At 49.5% G+C, this 25,269-nt stretch overlaps 2 protein-coding genes and 1 long non-coding RNA gene across 7 annotated transcripts; 2 read left to right on the top strand and 1 right to left on the bottom strand.

Annotated features, from left to right (window-relative positions):
• Positions 1 to 1,838: 1,838 nt before the first annotated feature.
• LOC138923685 (uncharacterized) lies at positions 1,839 to 7,627 on the top strand. Its single transcript, XM_070264121.1, has 4 exons — positions 1,839 to 1,859; positions 4,394 to 5,078; positions 5,339 to 5,432; positions 7,369 to 7,627. The coding sequence occupies exons 1-4, from the start codon at positions 1,839 to 1,841 to the stop codon at positions 7,523 to 7,525; spliced, it is 957 nt and encodes a 318-aa protein (XP_070120222.1). The 3' UTR covers positions 7,526 to 7,627.
• Positions 7,628 to 13,860: 6,233 nt separating this feature from the next.
• On the bottom strand, positions 13,861 to 17,525 carry LOC111772873 (uncharacterized). The gene is made up of 3 exons (XR_002806979.2): positions 17,286 to 17,525; positions 16,572 to 16,670; positions 13,861 to 14,253 (listed from the first exon to the last, which is right to left on the bottom strand). It is a non-coding gene; the product is annotated as an uncharacterized lncRNA (long non-coding RNA).
• Positions 17,526 to 17,903: 378 nt separating this feature from the next.
• PRDM8 (PR/SET domain 8) lies at positions 17,904 to 24,676 on the top strand. Of its 5 annotated transcripts, XM_023637868.2 has the most exons (7): positions 17,944 to 18,164; positions 18,895 to 18,956; positions 19,616 to 19,692; positions 19,830 to 20,014; positions 20,432 to 20,652; positions 21,652 to 21,883; positions 22,293 to 24,676. In XM_023637868.2, exons 5-7 carry the CDS (start codon positions 20,434 to 20,436, stop codon positions 23,909 to 23,911), a joined length of 2,070 nt encoding a protein of 689 aa, XP_023493636.1. In that variant the 5' UTR covers positions 17,944 to 18,164; positions 18,895 to 18,956; positions 19,616 to 19,692; positions 19,830 to 20,014; positions 20,432 to 20,433; the 3' UTR covers positions 23,912 to 24,676. The 5 variants fall into 5 exon arrangements, with proteins under 5 accessions (XP_070118425.1, XP_070118424.1, XP_023493636.1 ...); XM_023637864.2 differs by lacking the exons at positions 19,616 to 19,692; positions 19,830 to 20,014 and having other exon boundaries at positions 18,028 to 18,164; positions 22,296 to 24,676; XM_023637863.2 differs by lacking the exons at positions 19,616 to 19,692; positions 19,830 to 20,014 and having other exon boundaries at positions 18,028 to 18,164.
• The last annotated feature ends 593 nt before the right edge of the window (positions 24,677 to 25,269 follow it).

Genomic DNA, 25,269 nt, shown 5'->3' with positions numbered 1-25,269 from the left:
AGGGCTTGACAGAAGGAAGCTCCCACCTCCAACCAAACTCATCTGAGACTTAGCCTCAGCAACAGGCAGCTAGGGGCAGGATGAGAAAAGCAGAAATCCTGCTCCTCTTGCAAAGAAAACCCTCCAGTTGGGACTTTGGGGACAGAGGGAGCCGCGTGTCCTTGGCTGCAGCAGTCTGGAGTTGAGTCTGTGCCTCCGTGAGTTGGGAGTGGGGAGGAAGGGAGAGGTCTTGGTTCCAAGACCACAGACTTTCGCCTTTCTTACGAAATGGGCATAGATGTTCTTGAATAGACCTTTCTTCATCTGCTGTTTGCCTTTAGGACCATTTCCAGAGACTTTAAATGATTTTTTTTGTTTTATATATATAAAATTTTCACCAGTTTCACTGGGTAATGGGTCAGCAGAGCACCCCATGCTATCAAGCCAGAAGCTGATATATTTCAGTTGTATTTATTGTTTTGTTGTATATGGTATTTCCACAAATATTCATCTTTGCTTCTCACTCCTAATTTTCAATTTTTCTATAGTTAATTTCTCTCCATTAAAAACGGTGACTGCTGATTTTATTATCAGTCCTCTCAAATTTTCAAACTCAGTTTCTAGGAGATTCTGAAATGAGGCTTTTGTTTGTGCTGTTATCCAGAATGAACACTCAAGACTCTGACACCACTTATAATTTTTATCTCAAATTAGGGAAGAGAACATGCTTCTCCATCACTATCCTCTCTCATCATTTTGTCTATGGGTTAGTTCAGGTTCAGGAGGAAAGGATAGGGAAAGTTGGAAAGAGGAAAAGTTCCCTCAATCTGAAGTCCACACAGACTCTGAACTCAAGGGAAGGCATTAGTAAGACTTCCTGTTGCTGTAGGGTTGATTTGTTATGAGCTAGTCACCTTTTGCTGAAGCATGGCTGGCTTCCTTGACATCAACAGTCAGCAGGTGACTAACCAGGCCTAGCAAGACTGATTCTGACACAGGAAGCCACAAAATGATGAGAGATCAGGGGATGACCAAAGGAAGTCAAGAAGGTATACTCTCAAATTCTTCCAGGTCTTGGCTTGCAAAACCTGCCAAGACCTCTGGAAATCTTTCCTGAGTGCTAGCAGGAGTTTTTCAGCCAAAGCACTTTGAGAGATGACTCTTAAAAACTTGGATGCTCAGGTTTACAAAGCTTGTTAAGTTTTTACTTCCAGCTGGAATTGTGCATCAAAAAGATGTTTGCAGGCAGGGTTCTCAGATAATCTTATTTGTAAATAATAATAGTTGCATGCTGATTATTCTCCATTTGTCTCCCCGAGATTCATTCTCCATCCTTCTGTGCTGGCTCTGTGCCCTCAGAAGCTGACCCACGCAGATTCATCACCATGCTCCAGCAGCTTGTGGACTAGTTTCCAGTTGGTTTGGCCAATGGAAAATATCAACATGAAATTGAAGGGTGTGAGAAGAAAAAGTTTTGGGTGTTTCTTCCCTGCTCCCTCCTTGCTATACCCACTGCCTCTCTGGCAGTAGCCATGTCCCTATAACTCTCACTAGGCCCCTCCTCCAAGGTTCCAGTCCTTACTGGGCTCCAGAAACACTAATTCCTCTCCTAAGAGGTTCTTGCTCTGCTATTTGCATCATCACCTCATTTGCTCCCCTAACCACGCCCACATATTTCTAAGTAGTCTCCTTATATGATCCATTTGGACTGACTTTTATTTCCTGCTGGGCCCCTAACAACTACTACATTTTAAAAACTACTTGTATCATTATTACTAAGCCTTACCATATACCTGCAAGGCAATATTAACATTATTAACCCATTTTACAGATAAGAACATACAACTTAGACAGGTAAAATGCCCAAAGTCACATTTCTCGTAAGTCACAGAGATGGGATTAAAAGTCTAGTTCTTCTAACAAGAGCCATTCTCCCTGTTTCATTTAAATTTGTAAACAGGTTCTAGTTACACTTTTCTTCCAAAGAATAATTTTACTACACTTTTCTTCCAAAGAAGATTTTATGTCAGCTGTCTTATGAATATATCAATTAAGCCTGAGCTCTTATTTTGAAATAGAATTTGATGAAATTCACAAAGAAACTGCTAAATTCAAGTACAGTATCCCTGACTGATAAGTTTTAATGACCATAATGAAAACAAAAGACTTTTATTTACAACAATGGTAAAACTTGATAATGTGCTCTTGCCTGGTGCTAACATTGTCTTCTTTGCCCTCAGTTTTTTGGCAGACATCCTTGCTTGCAATCCAACAACCCACTCCCAGTCCGCTTATCCCTATCTTTTGACACTTTAAAGGCTAGTTCTCCCAGACTCCTTTGCAAGGATCTGTGGCCAAGTGACCCAGGTCTGGCTAGTGAAAAGTCAAAGTATTTCCTTCACTGATAAAAGAAAAGAATTACTTTTCTTTGCTCCTGTCCATTTTTTCATGCTTAGAACAATGGTGTGATGCCTGGAATTATAATAGCCATCTTGTGACCACGAGCCAGTATAAGCATGCCTCAGACACTTCATAGTATATACTTACACTAAAATGATTATTATAATTTTACATATATCTACATGTATACTCAATAAAAAGCTGTGAGACCCAACTTAAACACTGAGTTCCACAGATCCTCAAACCTCTGAGTTTTGTTGTTTCATTAAATATCGAATGGATAAAAAGAATTTTTATAAAATATGTGCATGGCATAAATAAAAACGATACACCACCGACTACCTAGGTAACCACCTCAGCCTAAGAAAAAGCATAACGTCACAGACAACCTCTAGCATAGATTTTACTTTTATCCATCCTTTGCCATTTTAATAATTCCTTAGCTTTCCTTTGTTTGTCTTTATCCCCTCTGAAAGGCTAGGAATGGAAATAGACCTATACGTTCTTTTTTTTTATCCATCTTATTAATATATGCAACTCAGTCCCGGCACACTTTACATTTTAAAATGCGGTAAAGATAGCCTGACACCCTCCCTCCCTCCTCAAATTACAAGGCAAAGAGAATGATGCAGCTTTAAAGACAGGAAGGTGCTCTTTATGTTGGTAATCAGAAAGTCTTGAGGAGGGCAGAGTAGTTCATCTTTTCAGAGCTAGTAAGTTAAGCAGAGGTACATATTGGGGGCAGGGAGAGAGAGAGGAGGTCTTAGAGTTAGGGTTGGGGAGAATGGTCTTTGTGAGTTTTTAGAGAAGCAACTTCAACTTTGAGGTTTCTGAAGGGGATCCCCTGCCCCTCCCCCAGCTCAGCCCTAGGTAGGCAGACCCCTGCCCAAGCCTCCCTCCTGCGATCCTGCATATGCTTTCTTGCTAAATGAATCTTCGCACCGTTATCTCTTCACTGGATACATCTGTTGGGTGCCTCGCATCTTCAGCTCCGCTTTCGTCTCCTCCTATCTCAACACATTGTTTCCTCCAGTCCCAGTGCCAGGGTGGAAGGGAGCCATCCCGCCAGGCCGCGCTCTGGGATTGGCAGCGAGTGAATGATTGGCAGCGGGCATCTCTGTCAGGGCTTTGGCATGCAGCAGAGTAGAAACCCTGTGCTAATGAATGCCATCTACACCTACCAGATGTGCCACTGGGTGACGTGCCAGATTTTTTACATAATGCCATTCTGCCGGACACAAGACAGCTGGGGGAGGGGGTGTCTTTTAATGCCTTGGGGTGGGAGAGGGTCTGCCTTTCTTTCTTTCTTTCCCTTAATTCAGACCTCCCACCACCGCCCATACACCCAATCAGCTCCCCTTACATTGGGCTAAAACCCATGGCTGATGGCATTTCCCTCAGAAATAGGCGGAAGCTGGAGAGTTTGAGTTCCCTGAACATCTCCCTTGGCCCTCTCCCATATTCATCACCTTCCTTTTTTGGGAAGTTTGCTCCCCAGCCTCATCCAAACTCAGGAAAGGGGAATGATTTTTTTAAGTGAAAGATATAAAAACATTGGAAAGATCTGAAACGAAAGGATGGGAGAGGAGAAACCACATTTCCTATCCTCCCCACCTTCCAATTATTCTCTCCTTCCCCAGGTTAAATATGCGAGGATGAGCCTCCCTCACCCCAGCCGCTTCCTTTTCCACCGTCCACCGGAAACTAGCGAGTAGTTATTCTCAAGGGTGACATCCTGTGAGCGCCTGTCCCACGTTCTGGCTGAAGTAGTTGTCTTAGTGTGGAAGCGTCCAAAAGTCCATGCCGTTTGGAAAGGAACGTTTCCTGGAGTGGGATGGACAACGTGGGAGGAAAGGGAAATGAGAAAACCACTTCTGGAGGACAGCGGCTGTGTCCGCGTGTAGGAGTGTTTTGGTTCCCCACTCCCAGTTCTCTACCCCACCCCTGCAGCTGGTCCCCGGCTCCTTTGCTAGACCAGCCAGTGGGACTGCCCGGGAATTCAGGGACTTGAGAGGGGCAAGCCGCTGTTCCTCCTCCCCAGGGGCCATCCCCCCTCACGCACACTCCCCTACCACACACACCCAGCACTCGGCTGCTCCACGCGCAGATCCCTGCCCTTCTCCCGCTACGGGCCGAGCTGCCAGCCCCTTCCCTTGCTCTCGCACCCCCGCCCGCCGCCGAGGGTCCAGATGGCGGCTCCTCGCGCTCGGCTCGCGGCCCCCAGACACCGCCCGGCAGCAGCCGGCGGTCGCTCCCTCCCTGCCAGCTGCTGCAGCGGAGACCCGGCCGCTCTGCGAGGAGGACGGGCTCCTCCGCAGGCTCGGATTGGGGCGGAAGCTGGGCCGCCCAGGGGCAAGCAGGAGGCGTGATCTCAGGGAAGGAGCCCTGCAGGCCCCAGGTGAGGAAGCCGCGGGGGAGCAGGGTGGGAAGCGGGGAGCTTGGCCGTTCCGGCACCACCCTCGAACCCCTACTCCACCCCTGCCCTTCCTCCCCGCACCACCACCACCTCCCCGTCGCCGCGGGCAGAGCAGTCGCTGGTCAGGAACACCCGCGGGACAGCACAGAGCGGCCGCGCAGCCGCCAGGAGGGGGCGCCCAGCACCCTGGTGCTGGGCCGGAGGGCGTCTCTGCCTAGGCATCCTCCCCAGCCCAGTGGAAGACTGTCTCGGCCAGAAAGGTGCCCCCTTCTGCCGGAAAGCGGTAATGCCCACCAGCTGCCACCCCACCCCCCCCTTCCCATCTTCTCTCTTTTCACTACCGTCTTCTCGCTCTCTTCCTGTTTGCTTTTCTTTTTCCTTGCTTGCCAGGTTCCCTTCCTTCTCCTCGCCTTCCCCCTTGCATCCTGGAACTTTCCTCTCCTTCCCTTGTCTCTTCACCCGCTCGGGGAGGGTTTGTCCGCCCACTAGGGATGGTGGGAAGGGAGATGTATTTCCTGCCCAGGCGCTGGCTTCTCTCCCCAGGTGCCTCCCTGTATGCCCAAAAAAGCAGCTCTGAGAATGGCGGCTCGCGGGGGTTGAGGTCATTCTCTCCAGGCCCGGCGACTCTGATTTGGGGGTGAGTGATGCGTTTCGGAGCAGCGCTTCCTCTGAACACAGAGCTCGCAATTCCCCTTACTAGACAGATATATGAAGTTCAGTGGCTTGGTACTGAGTCCCTTTTTCCCACCCAGAAGTCAGGACATTCGAGGGCATCTTTCCCTTTCTCATACGCCTAAAAGACCTAAAGTCCGCCTCCCGGGACAGTCCTCACTGCTTTCCTCGGAAGCGGGGGATGAGGGGTGGGGAAGTGCTAAAAGGCCCGGGCGCCCCGCGCCCCTCTGACGTCTTCTCTAATCTGGCAGCGCCCTGGCGCGCGCCCCCAGCCCCTCTGCTCGCCCCTGCGCTGGTGCCGTCGGGCATTAGACCCCCGAAAGCACGTTCCATAAGCTCCCAGCACAAATCCCCTCGGAAACGTTAATCACAACCACCAGCGAATGCAAAATGTGCGCCCGTGCAGTGTCTGCCTTTTAATCCCGAACGCAATTCTGGAAAGCAGCATCAGACAGGGCTCTATTAATCCGTTACACGAGCAAATGCAATCTCTGACCTACTAGACTAATTTGCCTGTAATTTCACGAAGAGTTAGCCTCACTAGAGGGAGGTTCAAAGACAGAAGGAAAACTGTGTGAGACTTGCGGCACAGTAGCGAAATAATGGAGTGCACTTCGATCCAAAGGCGCTCGTGATGTGGAGTGGACTCACGGGCGAGGGGTCCTGAAATCCCGAGAGGCGGCAGCGGAGTGGGCGCGGGGAGGGGGAGAGGAAGCTGGGCGGCAGGCGCCTAGTGAGGTTGGGAGTCCGAGAGGAAACTCCATTCTCTCTCCCTCGAAGGCTTCAGACCCAAGTGACCTAATTTGAGGACTGTCCCCTTGGGACGACGCTAGGGCAGGTGGAGGGGTCCACCTGCAACACGAAGAGGTCAGGGTTTGACGCCTTGAGGCCTGTTCCTCGCACTTGAGATTTCACTATCATGTCGTCCAGTTAATCATATTTCCCTTCTCCCATTTTATTCAAAACCGTCTACCAGTTCTCTCATAATCGTAATTTGCACCATTGCCTTTTATCTTTGATTAATTAGGAAATCGAAAAAGGTAATGGAGGGCCGGGCCAATAAATTAGCCTTAAGAACGGACGGACGGACGTAGCGGCTGCTGTGTGGGTGGGCACTGCCAGCCGAGGCTCGTGGGGGCGCTGCGGGCCGCGCAGGAAGGGGTTAAAGCAAAGGCGCGGGTGCGGGCGGAGTGGAGAGCTCCGCTCTGCAATACACCCAGTGGGCGCCAGCAAAGACTTACCACAGAAGTGGAGAGGCTCCTGTGATGGTTAGCTTTTCCTGTTTGAGTCTAGAAAAGGAGAGAAGAGAGGACTGGGGTGGGGTGAGGGAGGCAATCCTCTTTCTTTCAAAGAGGCCTCCCAACCCGCGGAGGAACAGGTGTAAAGCCCGGTGTTTCTAACCCGGGTCTATTTCTTCTGGGGATGGGAAGTTAGATTTACTTTTGCATCCTTTCCTTCCCTCTCCACTTGTCTACTAGTCTGAAGGAGGATGGGGGTAAGGGAAGAAGGAAGAGGGGGGTGGTGCGGAGAGAGAATCGAGAGATTCTGTGGTTGTGATCCTATCAGTAACTCCCAGGCCAAAGAGGAAAGCTGGTATCGCGGAGTCGCCCGCTGCCGGCGCAGAGGAGCCGGGCGGTTCCGGATTCTCTTTCCTCCCTCCATGAAATCGATCACGCCTCCCAGACGGCTGAAGGAGAGCACTTTGCCACTCTTCACAGCTTCGCCCCAGCCTCTTTAGCTTTCAATTGAAAACCAATTAAAGGTTTCTATAAATCTGTTAGCCCCCCTTTTATCAGGAGACCCCTGATGCATGCGATATTGCCCTTTAGATGCCTCTTCCGTGTTTTGTTTTACAATTGTTGTATCAATATAATGCGGCCTTTCTTCTCCTGTCTCTATAGATACAGATACACAAGGAAAACCAAAGCTATTCAGTCTCCTCATTTGTCCAGCAGCCTAACAGTGGTGCCCTTTCTCTGCTGCTGCTTTCCCTGCTTCGGGAGCAGCAGTTATGGTAGAAGCAGATGGCTACTGATTGGGGGAGCTTTGTGGCTCTAAGACTGAATACTTTATGGAAAAGAACTTTATCATGCTTCGTTGGGCAGAGGAACAAGGGGATGAGATTTATGGCCAGGAAAAATAAATCTTGTCCAAGTTGCAGCTCCTTCTCACAGGTTGTCTCCTTTCAGGGAGGGGGGGTCAAAACACTAAGGAATTGGTTTTACTTTATTTTATTCTTCTTTCTGCTAACAGCACTTTTTAGTCTGGGTCTGAGAGGAGAGCAGACTAAGAGCAGAAGTTTATGAATTACCTTAGGGGGTGGTTGTGCATCAACATTCTCTGCCCGGGGTGGGGGGGGGGGGGGAGGGGGAAGCAGAAGGGTATGGTCTGGAATGCTGTTTGGGGCCGTGTTTTCCCAGATGTCCTGTTAGTTGCCAGGTAAAGCATCATCCTCCATTATCCTATTATTTAAAGAGAACCATGAAGGATGTAAGTGCTCTCATCCAAAAAGTCAGAGGAGGACACTAGTGTTGAAGGAGCGGGGCAATGATGACACATAGGGTGGTGAGGTATGGTCCCCTACTCTGAAAGGCTCTGAGCTGTAGGGATGACTAAGGGGTATCTGTGAATGTAAGCTTTTGGACTCCAAATTGAATTTTCAAGCTTTGGGGAATATACAGATTCCAACCCTACACTGGAGGCCTAATTTGCCCCCAAATAATTCACCCCTATATCTTTTCTCTTTTCTTCCCCTGATCTGAGTTTTACTTCTCTGGAGTCAGGTATGCTCTGTGTCTGCTGTATACCTTCTCCGTTTGCAGGGAGATGCACCCCCTTGCTCCTACAGTTCCCCAAACCTGTCCCCCTAGAGCAGTGCCCCCTCTCTTCCATCTCCTCTCTGAGATCTTCCCCTTCAGGGGCCACGACATAAGGTCATACAGAAATGCTCTCAAGACGCCCACTAGCAGCCATGCACAGACAGACGGAAGCCAACCCCAAGTCTGCATCTCCCCACAGTCTCCTTGCCTCCTTAATAATCGAAATGCCATTTGTGACTGAAGAAACATTTGTTGAGCACCTTCCATGTTCTAAGCTCCTTTTCCCCTGCCTTTCCTAGACTTTTACCTTGTCCCTAGAAACTGACCGGGAACAGCCAGAAGGAAAGGCATTCAGCTTCCAGAAATGTAACAGCTTTTGGCCACAAGCTACTTCTTCCCAATTCTGCATGCATTACCACTCCTCACACCGACATGCACCTTTGCACTTTGTTTCTCTCTGAAGAGGAGAAAAAGTGGGGCAGGAAAGCTAAGGATAAAAATTAACCCAGTACTTCAAAGTGGCAGGCGCTGAGATGCTTTAAATAGTTAACTGTTTGGGCTCTTACTACGTGCTAGAATGAATGCTCTGCCAGGCTTATCGCATTTAATTCTTATGGCCCTTTGACTTAAGTATTATCCCTCGTTCACAGATCCCCTTCCTTCACAGGAAACGGAAGCACAAAGAGGCCAACTAACCCAAGCAAGTGGTCCAGCTGGGATCTGAACCCAGGCTTGCCCTTGCAATACTCATAGCCACCCTAGGAGATAATGTTGTTTTTGCTATTTTACAAATGAGGAAACTAAAGTTCAGAGGGATTAGGTGATTTGCTCAAAGACACACAGCTAGTAGACTGCAGATCTGGGGTTCAAACACAGGTGTCTAGGATCCTAAATTTCGAGCTCTCCACCACTGCCTCTCGGAACCTTTAGAAGAATGAGCAATGAGGGACCCACAGCTGCCCTCTGTTGCGGGTCCCCTACCTAGATGGGAGGTGTCGCAGCGAGAGACTGTAGGCGTGGGGCGAACGCAACTCGCCTGCTCAGCGCTGCGGCTGCGCGACAGCGGCGCGGAGCCCGGAGAGGAGGCCCTGGGCGCGACTTGGGGCTCGTCGGCCGGCGGCCCACAATGCCCCGCGCCGGGGGCGGGGCCTGAAGGCGGGCAGGGTGGAGCCCGCGCTTTTGGGGGGTCGGTGCGTGCCGCCAGGCTGCGGCCCCGGGCAACGTGGCTTCGTCTGGCCACCTGTCCAGACCTGAGTGCGGGGATAGGGCCCGCCAGTCTCTGAGCGCTTCTGCTGGGCCGCGGCTCTTCGAAGTAGAGGAGGAGCCGCGCTGCCCGGGGGCCCGGAGCCCAGATCTGGCGGGCGGGCGGCCGGGCCCCAGGTGTCTCTGCCCTCCCGGGCCTCGGCTTTCTGGCGGCGGCACAAGAGCCAGCCAGCGAGGCGTTCACGTGCTTCTCGCTCACGAGGTCGCACTGCCTCGGTCCGAGCCGGCCAGACTTCCCCGCGTTTCTAACGTGGCGCCGCTTCCAGGCCTAAAGAAGGCACTCCCCGGTGGGCGACGGGGCTGGAAGTCCGTTGCCCGGCCTCCAGGCAGAGCCCCGCTCCTCTTCCTTAAAGAGGGGAGGAGTTAGTAGGGATCACGGCCTGTGACTGGGACGTTCGGGCCCTTCCCTCGGCAGTAGAGAGGATCCCTGATTCCTCCTGCCTACTTGATCCTCCAATGCGTCCTCCCAATCTCCCTAGAAACATCGAGAAATCCTCAGCCTTCACTGAGTGGCTTTGAAAGCCGGTGCACAATACAATTCCCAAATTTTCTAATGAGGAAGCCAAGGCAGTGCTGTAACGCTAACAACAGCCAGCAGTGAAATGGGTATTTACTAGGTGCCAAGCGTTGTTCCCTGCGGTTGCTAAATATCAACTCAGCCCTCACAATAACTGTATGAAGAGAGTTTCCTTTATTACCCTCGCTTCACAGATGAAGGCCTGAAGCAGAGACCGGTTAAATTACCTGCCCAGCGTCAGGAGCTGGGATTCGAATCCAGGCAGTCTAGTTCCCCCGTTGGCGTTGTGGCCTGAACCTGACTTGTTGGTCCTTCTTGGGTCAGTTCTCCAGACTTCTAACTAAGGAGAATGTTCGTTCCTTAATGAAGGCATTGAGACCTCTCTGGGATGTCCAAGGCTGAAATAAAACTGACCCTGGCTCTTGGAAGTAATCCCTTACCATCTGCTCAGCAACTGGCTTTCCAAAGCTTGCTCGCCCTCGTTCCCTCACTGAGTCCTCACTGCGACCCGGAGGCAGCTCTTGCCAGCCTTAGTTTGCCCAAGGAGGCAAACCAAGACTGGAAGAGGTCACTGGCAGCCCAGCTAGTAAGAGGTCGAACACGGACTCCTGCCCTGGGAAAGGCGGTCGCGGGGGAGGGACTCGCGGGGCGAGGACGCGCGCAGGGGGCGGGGATGGTGGCGGGGGTGAAAGGAGATTGCTGGTCCCTCAGCCCAGTCCTTAGGACGCTTTTACGCGCGGAAATTGGTCGCCTAGCAGGGGGTAAGTGTAGGCACTAATGCCAGGGAGGCGGCAGGAGGCTGGAGAAGGTAGAAAACGTGGCGGGCCCTTAACTTGCGCTGCGTACGGGGCGTGTCTGGAGCGCACTGAGCGTGCCACGTGGCCTCTTCCTGCCCCCAAGTTCACGGTTTGCTAGCGCTGCTTCTAAAACAGCGACCCTCTGCCGAAGGCGGCTTGTCTTGTTCTGCCCAGGTCTCATCCCCCGTCAGGGTTCTGCACCCTGGTGAATCATCCCAGACAAGTGGGAGCGGTGTTTGCCCTTCGTGATTCTGCCGGGGTATTCCCTCCCCAGGGTCTCTCCCAGAGAGACCTCATTAACCCCCGTTGAAGCCCGTCTCTGTCGTTGGTCTTCTCGGCGCTCTTATCTCCGTCCCCGTGCCCTTTACTGAGACCTAGGTACCGGAGAATCCAGACCTCAGGAAGTGTCTGCTTCTAGCAGGCGCTTCTGTGCCTTGCCTTACCTTATCGCCCAAACATTGGGCCCAAACTCAGCTGTGAGTGGCTTTGCGGATAGAGCAGCTAATTCAGTCCCACAGGAAAGAACTGGAACCTGCTGCACTCTCAAGTGCATTGACTGTCCCCAGGAGATTTTCACGAGTTCAGAGGATCTGCACTTGTCTGGAAATATTAACTTCCTAGGGCCTCAGGCAAACTGACTCTAGAATGTAGATAATGCTATAAGGCATCTGATCGCATACACAAAGTACTAGATACTAAAATCATGGGTAGAAAATATGTTCTTTAGGACCCTATTCAATTTTGCTTCTCCAGGACCAATTGCCCTCCTATAGGACTTCACGCAAACTATTTCCTCAAAACCATCTTATGTGAAAACATGCAACAAGGAGCACCAACTATGGACATACAGTGAAGAAAAATGACAGTCCTGAAAGTTTGTTTTTAATTGTTGCCCTCAAGAACATTCACTCCCAACCTGCTTAAACACACATACACACACACACACACACACACACACACAAAAGAGACCATGTCTGATCAGATATAATACTGTTCAGACCTAAACTGAATTCTAGGCCTTCAGGAAATTTCAATATCCAGGTCTTCATATTCAGTATGTTTATTGCTGTTAGGAATTTGTGAATGATTTATTTGACAATTTTGGATATTATTTATTTTTTAAATATGGGTTTTCCTTAAAACCCTAGAGGAGATTTTGAATTATATGTTGGTTAGCTTTATGTTACATTACCAGAAGACTATCAAATCTATCTGGGAATTGGCTTTTCAATCAGCAAGTTCAAGAGAACAAATACATTTCAATCCCCCTGCCTATTATTTCTGCCACTTCGTAATGTATATTCAGTATTGTTTATAGTAGTCATGCTGTTAACTGTTTGTGACAAGTTGATTTTTGAATTCTTTAGCAGAGCACTTCTCCAAGTGTTAGAATTGAAGAAAGACTTACATCGGTGGTTTTAAAGTGCTTATGAGGATCTGGTAAAACCTACAGGCTCTCCATATAATGTTTTGGGAGATATTTCCCATTGCTGCTAGGTTAACACCCCTCTATTAAATCATGAAACACCTGCAGTTCTTCAAACTGAAATCATGAAAGATGGTTTTCCCTCAAAGAGTCCAGTTTGCAATTTGACCAGGGGAGCAGTTTGGGTATGAAAGCATAGTTTGTGAAGAAATTAAACTATATTCCCAAGGCTCTAACAAAGCTATGTGAATCATCACTGTTGTGGTTGCTAATTGATGCCTACTCCCCAAATCCTTTTCATTTCTTTTCAGTTTTGCCTCCCCTTTTCTTTGAGAAGATCAGGTCTCTGTCTCTCTCCTCAGACTTCAGGAAAGTATGCCATGGGCAGATTCCAAGCTAGATAGTCCTGGGCATGTGTGCCTTCTGCCCAGGAGAGGAATGCTTCATGCTGCTCATTGCCCAGCAGCACAGTCTACAATGTAAGTCCACACCTTGGAGGACTAGCTGGGATCAGGGAATGGAATCTGCCCAGTATGTTCCCACTGTGTGTCCATCAGTACCTCTCATTTTAACTCAAGAACTACATACAGGCTAAAATAAGAGGGAAAAGGTGGGCCTCAGGTACTAAGTGTGGGATGATGTCCCCTCTCCTGGTAAAGAAATTTGATGTAGACCCTCTCAACTTGGTGACATTCCTAAGGCCTAGAGTCAGTTTTCTCAAAATATGATGCTCCCTCCAATGTGAGACTGCTGGACATGCCTTGGTCCCCAGTCTGCCTGGAAAGCCTGGCCCAGAGGGTGAGAGGGCTCAGAGTAGCTGACTATGGCCCTGCCTACTTTTCCTTCCTCCCACTCTACTCTTTCTACAGAGATCTATGCAAGGGCTGTGATGTCTGAGTCTGGGAAGGACTTTGTACCCTGCAAACCTGACAGAAAACCAGGATATTCCTTGCCAGCTCTCTAGATATTCATCTGAGGAGGGGTATAAGAGCTGGAAGAATCCAGGGGGTTAGGATACTGGATATTGGATCTGGTCCGCAAGTCACACTCACACAGGTGAGCATGAGGCATTCATTTCACATCTGTGGTACTTGCCTCCAATATCACCCCAGTTTGCTAGCCCTGCTAGAAGTCATACCCAGAAGCCATTAAGCCAATTGATTACAGCTCAGATCCAGGAGAGGAAATGAATTACACAAAGCTCTCAAAGACTGTCCAGCTCACAGCTGAACTCCCACACGAGGGTAAAAGGAACCTGAGACCCCTCAGAGAGAAAGTTTTAAACTTGAGAAAGGTAGGTTATAATCATAATGACAGTAGTAGTAGTAGTAGTAGCAGCAGCAGCATTAAAAACAGCTACCATTTACTGAGAAAAGAAAAGCTGAAGAGAGAAAAACGTGAGTCGGGAGTAATGATCCCTGCAGTTGGGAGCCTGGAGTTCCTCTTCCCAGACTACAAAATTATCCATCCTTGGAGAATTTGGCTCTCCCAGGACCAGCTGGGGAAACATTCACTCATTTATCACCTGATGAACCAACTGTAATAATTAGGGTAAGGAACAGACCCAGACGGAAATTGCCGTGTATATTTATAAGAAGCAAAGCTCCCCCCATCCCTGTAAACCTTCATCCAGCTCAGCAAATCGGCCTCTTCTTGCCTCTAAGTTATCCCTTAGAAAGTTCCTTATTCTCCACGGTGAGGCTAGGCAGTGCAATACCCCAGAGAATGAAGTTCCATTCTCTACCTCCCCCAACCCTCACAGCCCCTTCCACAGAGCTCCCAGTGGGAAATTAATAAGCTTAGGAAAAAGTCTCCACCACCGTCTGCTTCATTGGCATCCTCTTGTCTTCCAGTGCGTTTTTCCTTTCACCATGAATTGCCTTTTTTTTTTTTTTTTTTTTACAACTAAGCCTTTGCTGGTGTAGTGCTTTGGAAATAGGATTGGAGGGGGGATGAACCAGGACCTAGAAAGGGAGACAGAAACAAAAATGTGTTTTCATTCTTATAGGGTAATAGTCCTTCTAAGTGAGTAATTCTTAAACACTTCACCTGTCTCCTCTCACAGAAGTTGAGATATCGTGGGCTGCATCTCTCTACCCTGGGAGGAGAAATGGCATTTCCATTCTAACACTCTCTAAGAATCAGAGTTCCTTTCTTACCCTTTCTCCACCCTCTCACTTAGGTCATAAAAGGTACCACCTCGGGAATCATTCATCAACCTCTCTCTAGCCTTCTCTTCCAAAACAATACTGCAGTTGCCTACACATGTATTTTTACCATAACTGCAAGAAGGCTTGCTAAAGTGGAGCAAGGTGAGCATACCTTCACTCTTCATTGTCATCCCTCTAATCTTTTAATAGGAAATAAAATCCCAGGGCAAAAAGCTCCAAATATATGCATAAACCCATTGTTCCATGTGAATTAGATAAAACTATTGACCGAGATGCATTTTTATAGTACTGTTTGAGGCTGAATAAATGCCTCAACCTTTCACTTAGTATCAGTGAATCCACTAAGTAGTAATGCAGAGTGATTTCAAAGTAAGTTTATGTACCATTTTAGCTCATAAATTTCTAGAGAAATAAAAGTAATTTGCAGATTTTCTTTACCTCCCATTAAGATTGTCATTTAGACCATTTATATTACCAAACAAAATGTGTACCACTTAAAATACTAGAAAACCCTCAAAGTAGGAATTTCAAGCTTAATCTTATCCATATTTGGTTTTTTGTTATGTCAGTCAGTTAATACATAAGACAAACAGTTTGTTGGATTCATAAAATATTAGACATTCTTTTATATGGGGATTTTTATCTGAAATCAGAAGGGGAAATCTAATAAGGGGTTAGAAAAGTGAAACTGAGAGGAAACATCATCTGATGGCCAGATTCTCACTACATTTCTCCCCACTTTGCTGTGTGGAATCTTAGCTGTTTTCTAGCTTGAGATTAGAAGGTCAAGCTCTGCTATCCCCATCTTAAGTATCAGAAACATTATTTTATACAAACTGGAGTCTAGGTTTCAGTACCTCAAAGGAGACAAAGTCTAAGTGCCCTCTATATTTAAGAGAGGAAAGGCCAGGGAAAAGAAAACTGCGTTCCATTTAGAGTGTTAGGTTTTCTGAATGTCTGCATTCTGGAGTGGATGCTTTTATGTTTACAATAATGTATTACAATAATGTAAGAGGATTTTTTTAAGTGGCTTGCATGGACCAATGACTTTTCCTGGGAAAGGCAAGTTTCCTGTTCTCTAAATAATAGCAAAAGAAGGCTCTGAGGAGTGTTCTGTTCAACAATCTAATGGAATTAGGTTTATGGACACCGCCCTTCCACACACATGCCTTTGCTGTATCAGGCTATAGTTTCTAAGGTTCTAAAGCTTTCTTATGGCTACTTCTTTATCTTAATTTGCTGTAGTTTATACCTGTGTCTCTTCTGCCCTTTCTTTTTCCTTTTTCTTCTTCCCTGAATTCACTTAAGCATCTGGCCACTATTCTTCACCCCTGTGGGTTATTTTTCAGATGTTTGAGGCAATTCTTTTGACATTTCTAATTTCCCTACCCTCTCTTTAAACAAGTGATTGGGGGAGGGGATGCTTTCTTGTGAGAGAGAGATGAATGGAGCACCTAGTCATAAGACAATTGGTGGTTAAATACAGTTGCAGATTCTTATATGTAGACATGTGAGAGCCCTCAGCATCGAGCCTTGGTCACTCCCAGTCGCCCTTAGCCAAACTATTTAAAAGTGTGCACCTGTGCATAAAAGAAATATGTTAAGTTGAAAGACAACTGCAGTTTAAGAAGCCTTCTTTGAAAAGTCAGCAGCTAACCTGGAAATTAAGGGAGAATGCCCCCCTTCCTCCCTAATATATGGAGATTTTACAACCCTTCTTTCCCCCAGTCCCAGCTTAATCCTAGGCAGCGGGCTCTGTCTGATCAGAAGGAGCTGGAACTTACGGCGGGGGGGGGGGGGGGGGGGGGGGGGGGGGAAAGGAGGGGGCCAGAGCCAGATGAAAAGAAGGGAACAGAGAGAGAGAGAGACCAAGGAGAAGAGAATTCGCTTAGTGGGAAATTCCTGGCACATTTTTTTATTTCTCCTCAGCAAAATCCTTCCCCGGCCTCCTAAGACTACAGGCGCCGGCGAGGGAAGGTGCTCAGTGCCTCGCTCGCCGCCCCACTGGGTTCCCGAGGGAGGTCTCCGAGCTGAGCTGCGAGAGGATCAAACTAACACGGTGCACACCTTTTCCTTTTAAGCTGCTCTTTGCCAACCCCCAATCCACTTACCTTATTTCAACACTGGATAAAAACGAGGCTGTCTCCTCCTTAAGTCATGGTTCTGCTTTGTCCCCTTTAGCCGGCTACACAATCCGATTTATCCTAAAGCTAACAGATTGCCCTCTTCAGTGTAATGGTGGTGTGGGTGGGGCTGAGGGAGTGGGGGCGTCTATACCATTCAAACATCTTTCTTCTCTTAGGAGTAGAGAACTGAACAGCGAAAAAGAATCCCGAGATCTCCTGAAGAAAATACGTTGCGGCCGTTACGGAAGGAGTCAACTTTCAGGCTGTTAAAGACCTCAAGTCATTAGTATCAGCTGCTGCACTAAAGGGGCAGGCCAGCGCCTCTGAGTGGCTTAGCGCACAAACGAGGCTCCCGAGACCGCCGCGGCAACTCCATCCACTCTCCCACCACCGGCCGACGGGAAAAGCTCTCCGGAGCCCATCACGGTAATAATTTTTACTTTGACTCACCCTTCTTCCCTACTCCCGGAGGTCTGAGAATACGGGCCGCCCCGTACCCTGGGACCCCTCCGGGACTACACAGAACGCGCCAGGCAGAGGGCGGAGGAGCAGGAACAGCTTGAGTCCAGCAACCCGGGTTTTCCCCACTCATCTCCCCTTCATCCCGGCCCCTGTTCAGGTACTTGTGTCCTGGGACCAGAAAACCCCTGTAAATCTCCTCCCGAGGTCTGGCGGCGTCCCCACTCCATCCTCCCTTACCCCTTCTCTGGGTCCACGGAAAGGCTGAGCCAAGTTCTCACGAAAGCGCATCCTTTCTCGATCTTGCTCGGAAGGGCTTGGTAGTGTAAGCGCTCCAGGAGCGAGCTGGAGCCGGTTTATCACCCCCAGGCAACTAGCTGCGCAAATCAGCGGCAGCTCAATGGCCAGAGAATCCCTCGGGGCTAATCCGCACCCCACCACCCCCCCCCTCCCCTTCACAGAACTCAGACTCGGAAATGCGCTCCGGGTCCGTGCGCGCGCTGGGTGGCCAGCTCTCTGCCGGAGGTTCTCCAAGTGCCAAGCGAAAACGGAAAAAGGCCATCTCCAGTTCTTTTGGTACTTCCCTTTCCGACCCCAAAACTGATTTTCTCCTCCTTACAGTCCCAGAGGGTCGAAGCTTTAGGAAAAAGCGGGTGGGGCGGCGCTCAGAGAGGCGTTGCCAGTTGGGGAAGGCACTCGGGACCTGCCGGGCGCAGCCAGGCCGGAGAGACCGCTTCCAAGCAGGCAGCGCCGGAGGGAGCGCCCAGCCTAGCAAAGAGTTAAAGGGAGGGGACGTGGGCTGTCACGCGTCATTGGGCAGATTATGTGCAGCAAACAAAAAGTGTGTGTCTGCGTGCCAGTCAGTCACTGCATCGGGTCCATCTGTACAACTCTCTCCGCTTTCTCTCTCTCTCCCTCTCTCTCCTCTTACTCTCTGCTTATCTCTCTCTCCCCATCTCTCCATCTCTCTCTCCTCTCTTAGGCAGAGCCTACAAGACAGCAACACCAACACCTCTTGACATGGAAATACAGTGATACAATAGGCAAAAGAAGCACTCGATTGCATCTCCTGATTTCAGGTGGCCTTATTTGGGCAATTCGATCCTGATCTTATTCCTGGTAAGTCTGTTTGCATTGGTGTGAGAGGGTGACGGGAGGAAGGCAGGTTTTGTGGGGAGAGTGGAAAATTTTGTCCTTCGTCTCCTCATTATCTAGAAGAGGGGGGAAAATAATTGTTGAGGGGATCTCTACTGCCGATAAGATTATACAAAGGGAGGAGCGGATGGGGAGCACTTTCCCGGAGCAGCAAGCGACTGGGGAGCGCGCGGCCGCCAGACAATGCCTGCCTAGAGGGGCGGGCGAGCGGCGGGCGGCGGCGTGGGCTTTCCAGGAGCCCGCCGGCTCCGGCGAGGATGCCCCGGCGGATGAGAATCCCGGGCCTAGAGGAGGATCAGAGCTAGGAAAGGTCGGGTGGCAAAGGCGACCGCGCTCGGGCGGAAGTGTCCAGGTTCTCGCCCAGCGGTTATTGTGACCGACCGGCTGCAGGCTCGTGGCGGCCGCTGCGGCGACGCGGACCCCTATTAGCGCGGCGTAGCGAGGATCTTTTCACCGTATTGTTAGGTAGAACTGCATTTTAATGATTGCGTCCCTGCTGTTGCCCGAAGTGACGGGGCGACCTCCCGGCACAATGAAGCGCTTGTGTGAAAGAGACTTTTAAAAGGAACGGAGAAATTGGGGTATAAAACGCTGAATTGAGGAAATTGAAAAGGAGAGAATAGGATTCCGTTGAAAAGAAGACGAGAGGTTCTGAAGGGTTTTTTTTTTAATGTATTTAAATTTGCAATTGGAGATCGGAAAGACTACCTTGTGTGGAGCAGAAATGTCCAGGGATAGGTGCTGCAGCATAATAAAGTAAGTTTCTACCTTATGGATATTTTCTCTTATTTCTCTCTGGCAGATACAGCCGAATTCTTGACATTTAGGGGATGTAGCAGAGTGAATGAGAAAAGAAGCTGATCAAAGTTTCATGCTCTATTAGCTGGAAAGAAAAAAAAGCGCACCACCTTGTAATCACATTTGCAAGATTAATTGGTTAATAGACATTAAGATAAAAATGGACATCACTAATATTATTCCATAATGAACAGCTTCTCAAGAAAATAATTAGGTCTACTCTTCCCTGCTACTTAAATTTTACAAAACATACGTAAATTACTGCCTATTGGGACATTTTTGGGGAAAAGTCAATTGGGGGGAATCTTTTAATCAGTCAGAAAGAGTAAACAAGGCACTTAGCTCAAAGCCAGTTTAAAATTTACATACGTGCTTTGTTTTTTAAAAATGATAAGTCTTGGGAGGGGGTGTCCAGTGGCCAAGGAAGGAAGATGTCTCTTTATGACAGCTTAATAGAGAGCCCTCCATCGGGCATTACTTTCTAAATTGCTGAGGATTAAACATCTGGAGAGCCCACGGAGGTCGACTCAAGTGGGGCTGCCCGCTTTTGCCCAGACAGGGTCATACCTAGGGGAGCGAGAATTCACCAGTCATTACACACGCGGTATTCCACACAGGCGACACTTCAGGCCTGCCCTGTACCTGCTCACTTCATGAGGCACATGCATCTCAGTCCACCCCCTTGTATAACAAGGTAACTGGGATTCACCCTCATCCATAAATAAGCATGTCGAGAAAGAAATAATTACCTCTGCTTGCTGCTTTTAATTAAAGCCTCGGAGGGACAGTGTTGGATTATGGTAATGAGCAGACATACGTCCCCTCTTGTAGGCTGCAGAGAAAGGTTAGCTGACACGGAATCAGTAGCCCTGACACTCCACTGGAAATCCATTCGCCATGCTCGGCTGTCTCCGCCTGCTCGCTAATGCTGCTCCCCTCTTTGGAAGAAAAAAAAATCAGCTCCCGGGCACCCAGTTCAACACAGAAGACGAGAGAAGAGGAGCTTTCTCCCTAGGGTTAGAGTTTCTTTCAGTCAGAAAAGTCTATAGGCTAGTAAGAAAAAAAAATCCTATTGTTCTCCCCTAACCTCACCCCCTAAATCCTGCCCCATCCTTCCCCAAGGTAATGCAAAAATGATCTTGTCTCTCCTAGTCTGATGCTTTCTCCCAAGCAGCCAGTCCGCTCTGAGCTCCTACTCAGATAATAAATAAATATTCCAATTTTTTTTTATGGAAAGGAAAGTACTCCTTAATTGACATCTTGAAAATATGCCAGATTTAATTTGTCACTGGTTTTATTTCTGAAATAAGAGCTATGCAAAAATCAGGCAAATTCAAGAAAAATCTCTCCAGTAGTTTAAATGTTCTGCCTGGATTCATAGAGGCAAAAGGAGTCATGTAACTCACTTCGTTGTCCTGTGTATCTATCTGCAGTGATGGAGGATTCCAGCATCCAGCGAGGCATCTGGGATGGAGATGCTAAGGCTGTCCAACAATGTCTGACAGATATTTTTACCAGCGTGTACACCACCTGCGACATCCCTGAGAATGCTATATTCGGTCCCTGCGTCCTGAGCCATACTTCCCTGTACGACAGCATAGCTTTTATAGCCCTCAAGTCCACTGACAAGAGAACAGTCCCTTATATCTTCCGGGTAAGTATTGGCCGATTTTGCATAGGGTATGAAGGTAATGTCCTGTTGAAAATGGACTAAGACCATTCCAATGACAAGGTGAGACAACTTCTGAATGTAGAAAATGGAATAATACAAGCCATCTTGTTTTGCACACTAAAAACTGGACAAGGAAAATACAGATCAAATTATTGTCAATTGATTTTCTGGAATCAAATGACAAAATTTGATTTGGAATGCCAGCTATGTCTAAATCAGTGCCTCAGTTCTGGGCTTTCCTGGTGATGAACACCACTTTCTTAAGTCTTTGGGAGGTTTTACTAGGGTTGAGGCTATTTGCATCCTAAGTACTTTCTGTAAGTACTTTTATTATAAGTATTGGGTGCATTTGCCTTCCAACCTAGGAGGCCTCCTGTTCCCCTAAATTTTACTCCTGGTAGACCTAGCTAGTGCCCAGAGTTTGTACTTAAATAAAAATGTTAATCATTTGACAATAAAACATCATTAAATCCACCTTAGAGTTTGAAGATGTCTTCTCCCTTCATATTCTTTCTTTACAAAGAAAAACTATTAATTGTTTAAGCCAAAATTAAGAAGATGAGTGAATGCCACAGAATAATTTCTAAGATCTAAGCTTGCTTTTTATTTCCAAAACAAACAAAATTCCCACACTTCTGTAATGTGGGATAATTTAGAAGTAGATTCTCCAGAGGTTAACACTAATTTGAATTGTAAGAAGAAATTTCCTCATTTAATGTTCAACCAACATATGTAAAAGACCGTATGTTAAATAATCTATAGGATTGATGCAGCTTTTCAAAGAATGGTTATCTTGCCTGCTGCTTACAAACATGAGGATGTGTGCCAACTTGGGGGAAGTTTTGGAAGCTTGATCTCAGATAATTTTTTGGAAAAGAATAACGCGGAGGAAATGGCCCTGGTTCCTCTGGCTTCATTCTCTCACCAGAGTCTCCCTCCCCCACCCCCTTCCTTGTATTCTTTCTTTTTCCTAAACTGTAGGTAGACACCTCAGCGGCAAATGGTTCCTCAGAAGGTCTCATGTGGCTGCGTCTGGTCCAATCAGCCAGAGATAAGGAAGAGCAGAACCTTGAAGCCTATATAAAAAATGGACAGCTGTTTTACCGCTCTCTCCGCAGGATTGCCAAAGACGAGGAGTTACTAGTTTGGTACGGGAAAGAACTGACTGAGTTACTCTTGCTCTGCCCCTCTAGATCCCACAGCAAAATGAATGGTAGGTTGGCTCGCGACCTGCGTGTGGGCCCTTAGGTAGCGGGGGAGCGACGCAGGGAGCGGCGGGGGCTCGCCCTGGCGCATCGGCGCGCCTGTCCTCCCTCTGGGCGTCTCACAGCAAGCTTCTGAGATGTAGCCCGGAACGAAGCTGGGACAGATAGATGAGGATAAATCGGGGACACTTGGCTTAATTACTGCACTCCCTCCAAATCAGGAGGGAAAGTTAGATCAGGCCGAACAGAATATTCTTTTCTCAGGCACTCAGGCCCTGAGAGATGAAGGTGGATTTGTGAAGGGGGTGATGGCAAACTGGCCTGGAAACGATGCTGAGTAATCATGTGGTATGCGTGTGTGTGGGTGCGCGCACGCGTGTGTGTGTGTGCTTGTGTGTGTGATGTTTGCTCACTAAGCAGGGTCGTCCCCTTACACATGCCTGGAATGCAGCCAACGTTTCCAGTTTGAGTTCCCCTATGTGGCGCATCTGCGCTTCCGCTGCCCCAAGAGACTTCACAGCGCAGATATGAGCCCCCAAGACGAGCAAGGCGGCGGCGTGGGTACCAAGGATCACGGGGGCGGCGGCGGTGGCAAGGACCAGCAGCAGCAGCAACAGGAGGCACCCTTGGGTCCGGGCCCCAAGTTCTGCAAAGCCGGCCCCATCCACCACTACCCGGCCCCCTCCCCCGAGGGCAGTACCCCGCCTGCGGCTGGCGGCGGCAACAGCGCGAAGCCATCCACGAACTTTCACAACCTGGCCCGGGAGCTGGAGAACTCCGGGGGAGGCAGCAGCTGCTCCCCGGTGCGGAGCCTCGGCGGCGGCCCGGGCGGCGGCGGCCACCAGGAGGCGGAGCTGAGTCCCGACGGCAACGCCGGCGGCGGCGGCAAAGGGAAGAGGAAGTTTCCGGACGAGGCGGCGGAGGGCGGCGGCGGCGGCGGCGCGGGGCTGCTGGGGGGCCGGGGCCGCTTCGCGGAGCGGCCCCTGCCCGCCTCCAAGGAGGACCTGGTGTGCACCCCGCAGCAGTACCGCGCCTCGGGCAGCTACTTCGGCCTGGAAGAGAACGGCCGCCTCTTCGCGCCGCCCAGCCCCGAGACCGGCGAGGCCAAGCGCAGCGCCTTCGTGGAGGTCAAGAAGGCGGCCCGAGCGGCCGGGCTGCAGGAGGAGGCCGCCGCCGACGGCGGGGGCGCGGCCACCGAGGACCAGGATGCGGGCGGCGGCGGCGGCTCCTCCACGCCAGTAGCCGCGTCGCCGGCAGGCGCCGAGAAGCTGCTTGCCCCGCGGCCTGGGGGCCCGCTGCCCGGCCGGCTGGAGAGCGGCAGCCCGGCGCGGAGCAGCGCCTTCACCTCGGTGCCGCAGCTGGGCGGCGGGGGCGGCGGCGGCGCGGGGGCCGGCGGGGGTGCGGGGGCCACGGGCGGGGCGGGCGGCGGCCAGGGCGCGGCGGCGGACGAGCGCAAGAGCGCCTTCTCGCAGCCGGCGCGCTCCTTCGCGCAGCTGTCCCCGCTCGTGCTGGGCCAGAAGCTGAGCGCGCTCGAGCCGTGCCACCCCGGCGACGGCGTGGGCCCCACCAGACTTTACCCCGCCGCCGGCGACCCTCTGGCCGTGAAGCTCCAGGGCGCCGCGGATCTGAACGGAGGCTGCGGGGCCCTGCCGAGCGGCGGCGGCGGCGGCGGCCTGCCCAAGCAGAGCCCCTTCCTCTACGCCACCGCCTTCTGGCCCAAGAGCTCCGCGGCGGCGGCGGCGGCGGCGGCGGCGGCAGCCGGGCCCCTGCAGCTGCAGCTGCCCTCGGCGCTCACGCTGCTGCCGCCCTCCTTCACCTCGCTGTGTCTGCCCGCGCAGAACTGGTGCGCCAAGTGCAATGCCTCCTTCCGCATGACCTCCGACCTGGTGTACCACATGAGGTCGCACCACAAAAAGGAGTACGCCATGGAGCCCTTGGTGAAGCGGCGGCGGGAGGAAAAACTCAAGTGCCCCATTTGCAACGAGTCCTTCAGGGAACGCCACCACCTCTCCAGGCACATGACCTCGCATAACTGACACGGAAAGGACCCCAGCTTTCCACGCGCGCGCACGCACAGTCAAGCCACCTGCAGGAATAAACATGCGAGGACATCCACCACCTCCTTGTTACTGAAACTTTGCACCCCAGAGACAGATAGACACACTCGCACACGTGCTTCCCCCCCAGCCTCCTCATTCAAATGTTTACCGGAGACCTACACACACACACACATACACACGCACGCACACACGAGACAGGATGGTGGATTTTCGATTGAGTGGGTTGTTTGAGGGGTTTTCTTTTGAATGCACGCATTTTCACTTTCCCAAAAACAAAGGTACATTTTTAAAAATGTCATATATTGCAACATATTGATGCATTTGTCATACGTTTCTACTTAAATTATTAAGCACTTACGGTTTAGATGTAATAATTATATGTAAGGGCAAAATTTATTTTAGATATAAAGTAAAGGTGGAGCCTGAGATGCTTTCTGCATTTCTCGATGACGGTTTGTGTTCTTACAAAAATAAACAAAACTAATAAAAAGGGGGTCACCATTCAATTTAAGTTTCCAGGGGAAAGTGCATGTATCATGAAATGATTATGGACTTCAATGAAGAATGTCATCAGTATGTAAATATGTATTTCCTTTTAATACAAAGTGTAATTTTGTGCCAGTGAAATGGAGTCTGAATAGTTATGTGTTTCTTTTATCCCTGGAAAGATTTATTAAACTTTATAGATTATCCCGGTATGTTGGATGCTTTGACAATAAATGACTATTTTCTTCAAAGCAATTATTTGGAAAGTGTTTCTCAATATTTTGTGTAGCTAAGAGCTACACTTGAGTAGGTACCATCTATTTTCATTGAGTCCCTGAAGAGAAGAAGGAGCAGAAGAGAGGGATGGTAAATGCCGCTCCACTTGCATTTATTTACTCTAAGCCAATTTGAGCCTAAAAGTGAGAAAACAAGGTTTGATTATTATTTGGAAAATCTTTAGCAGGAGAGTGTTGGGTTTCTTGATGGAAGGACAAATCATTTAGACAAAGATGCCTTCCATGAAGCTAACCTGTCACTGGGATGTTAGCATTTATTCAGCAGCAGAATAACTACCACCTTCACAAGTGGCCAGAGACAATTTTTAGGCCTGGATAAGGGAGATCAGATGAAAAGTTCACGTTAGGTTCTGCTAGTGAGGCCTACATGAGAGTATCTTGTGCTCTAGAAGCCTTCAGCATTCTGTCCTTATCCATTAAGAGACCCTATGGAGTTTCTTTAGAAAGCAAGGAGAAATGGCCATGGTAGTCTATGTTGCAGGGCCCAGCTTCTCTTCTAAAGGTTTGGGCAGCTGCACAGCCTCCGGAAAAAAACTAATCCTGGAGCATTAC

This window comes from Equus caballus, chromosome 3 (assembly GCF_041296265.1).
Source record: "Equus caballus isolate H_3958 breed thoroughbred chromosome 3, TB-T2T, whole genome shotgun sequence".
NCBI classification, from domain to species: Eukaryota; Metazoa; Chordata; class Mammalia; order Perissodactyla; family Equidae; genus Equus; species Equus caballus.
This window is presented reverse-complemented; position numbering and strand designations above follow the sequence as displayed.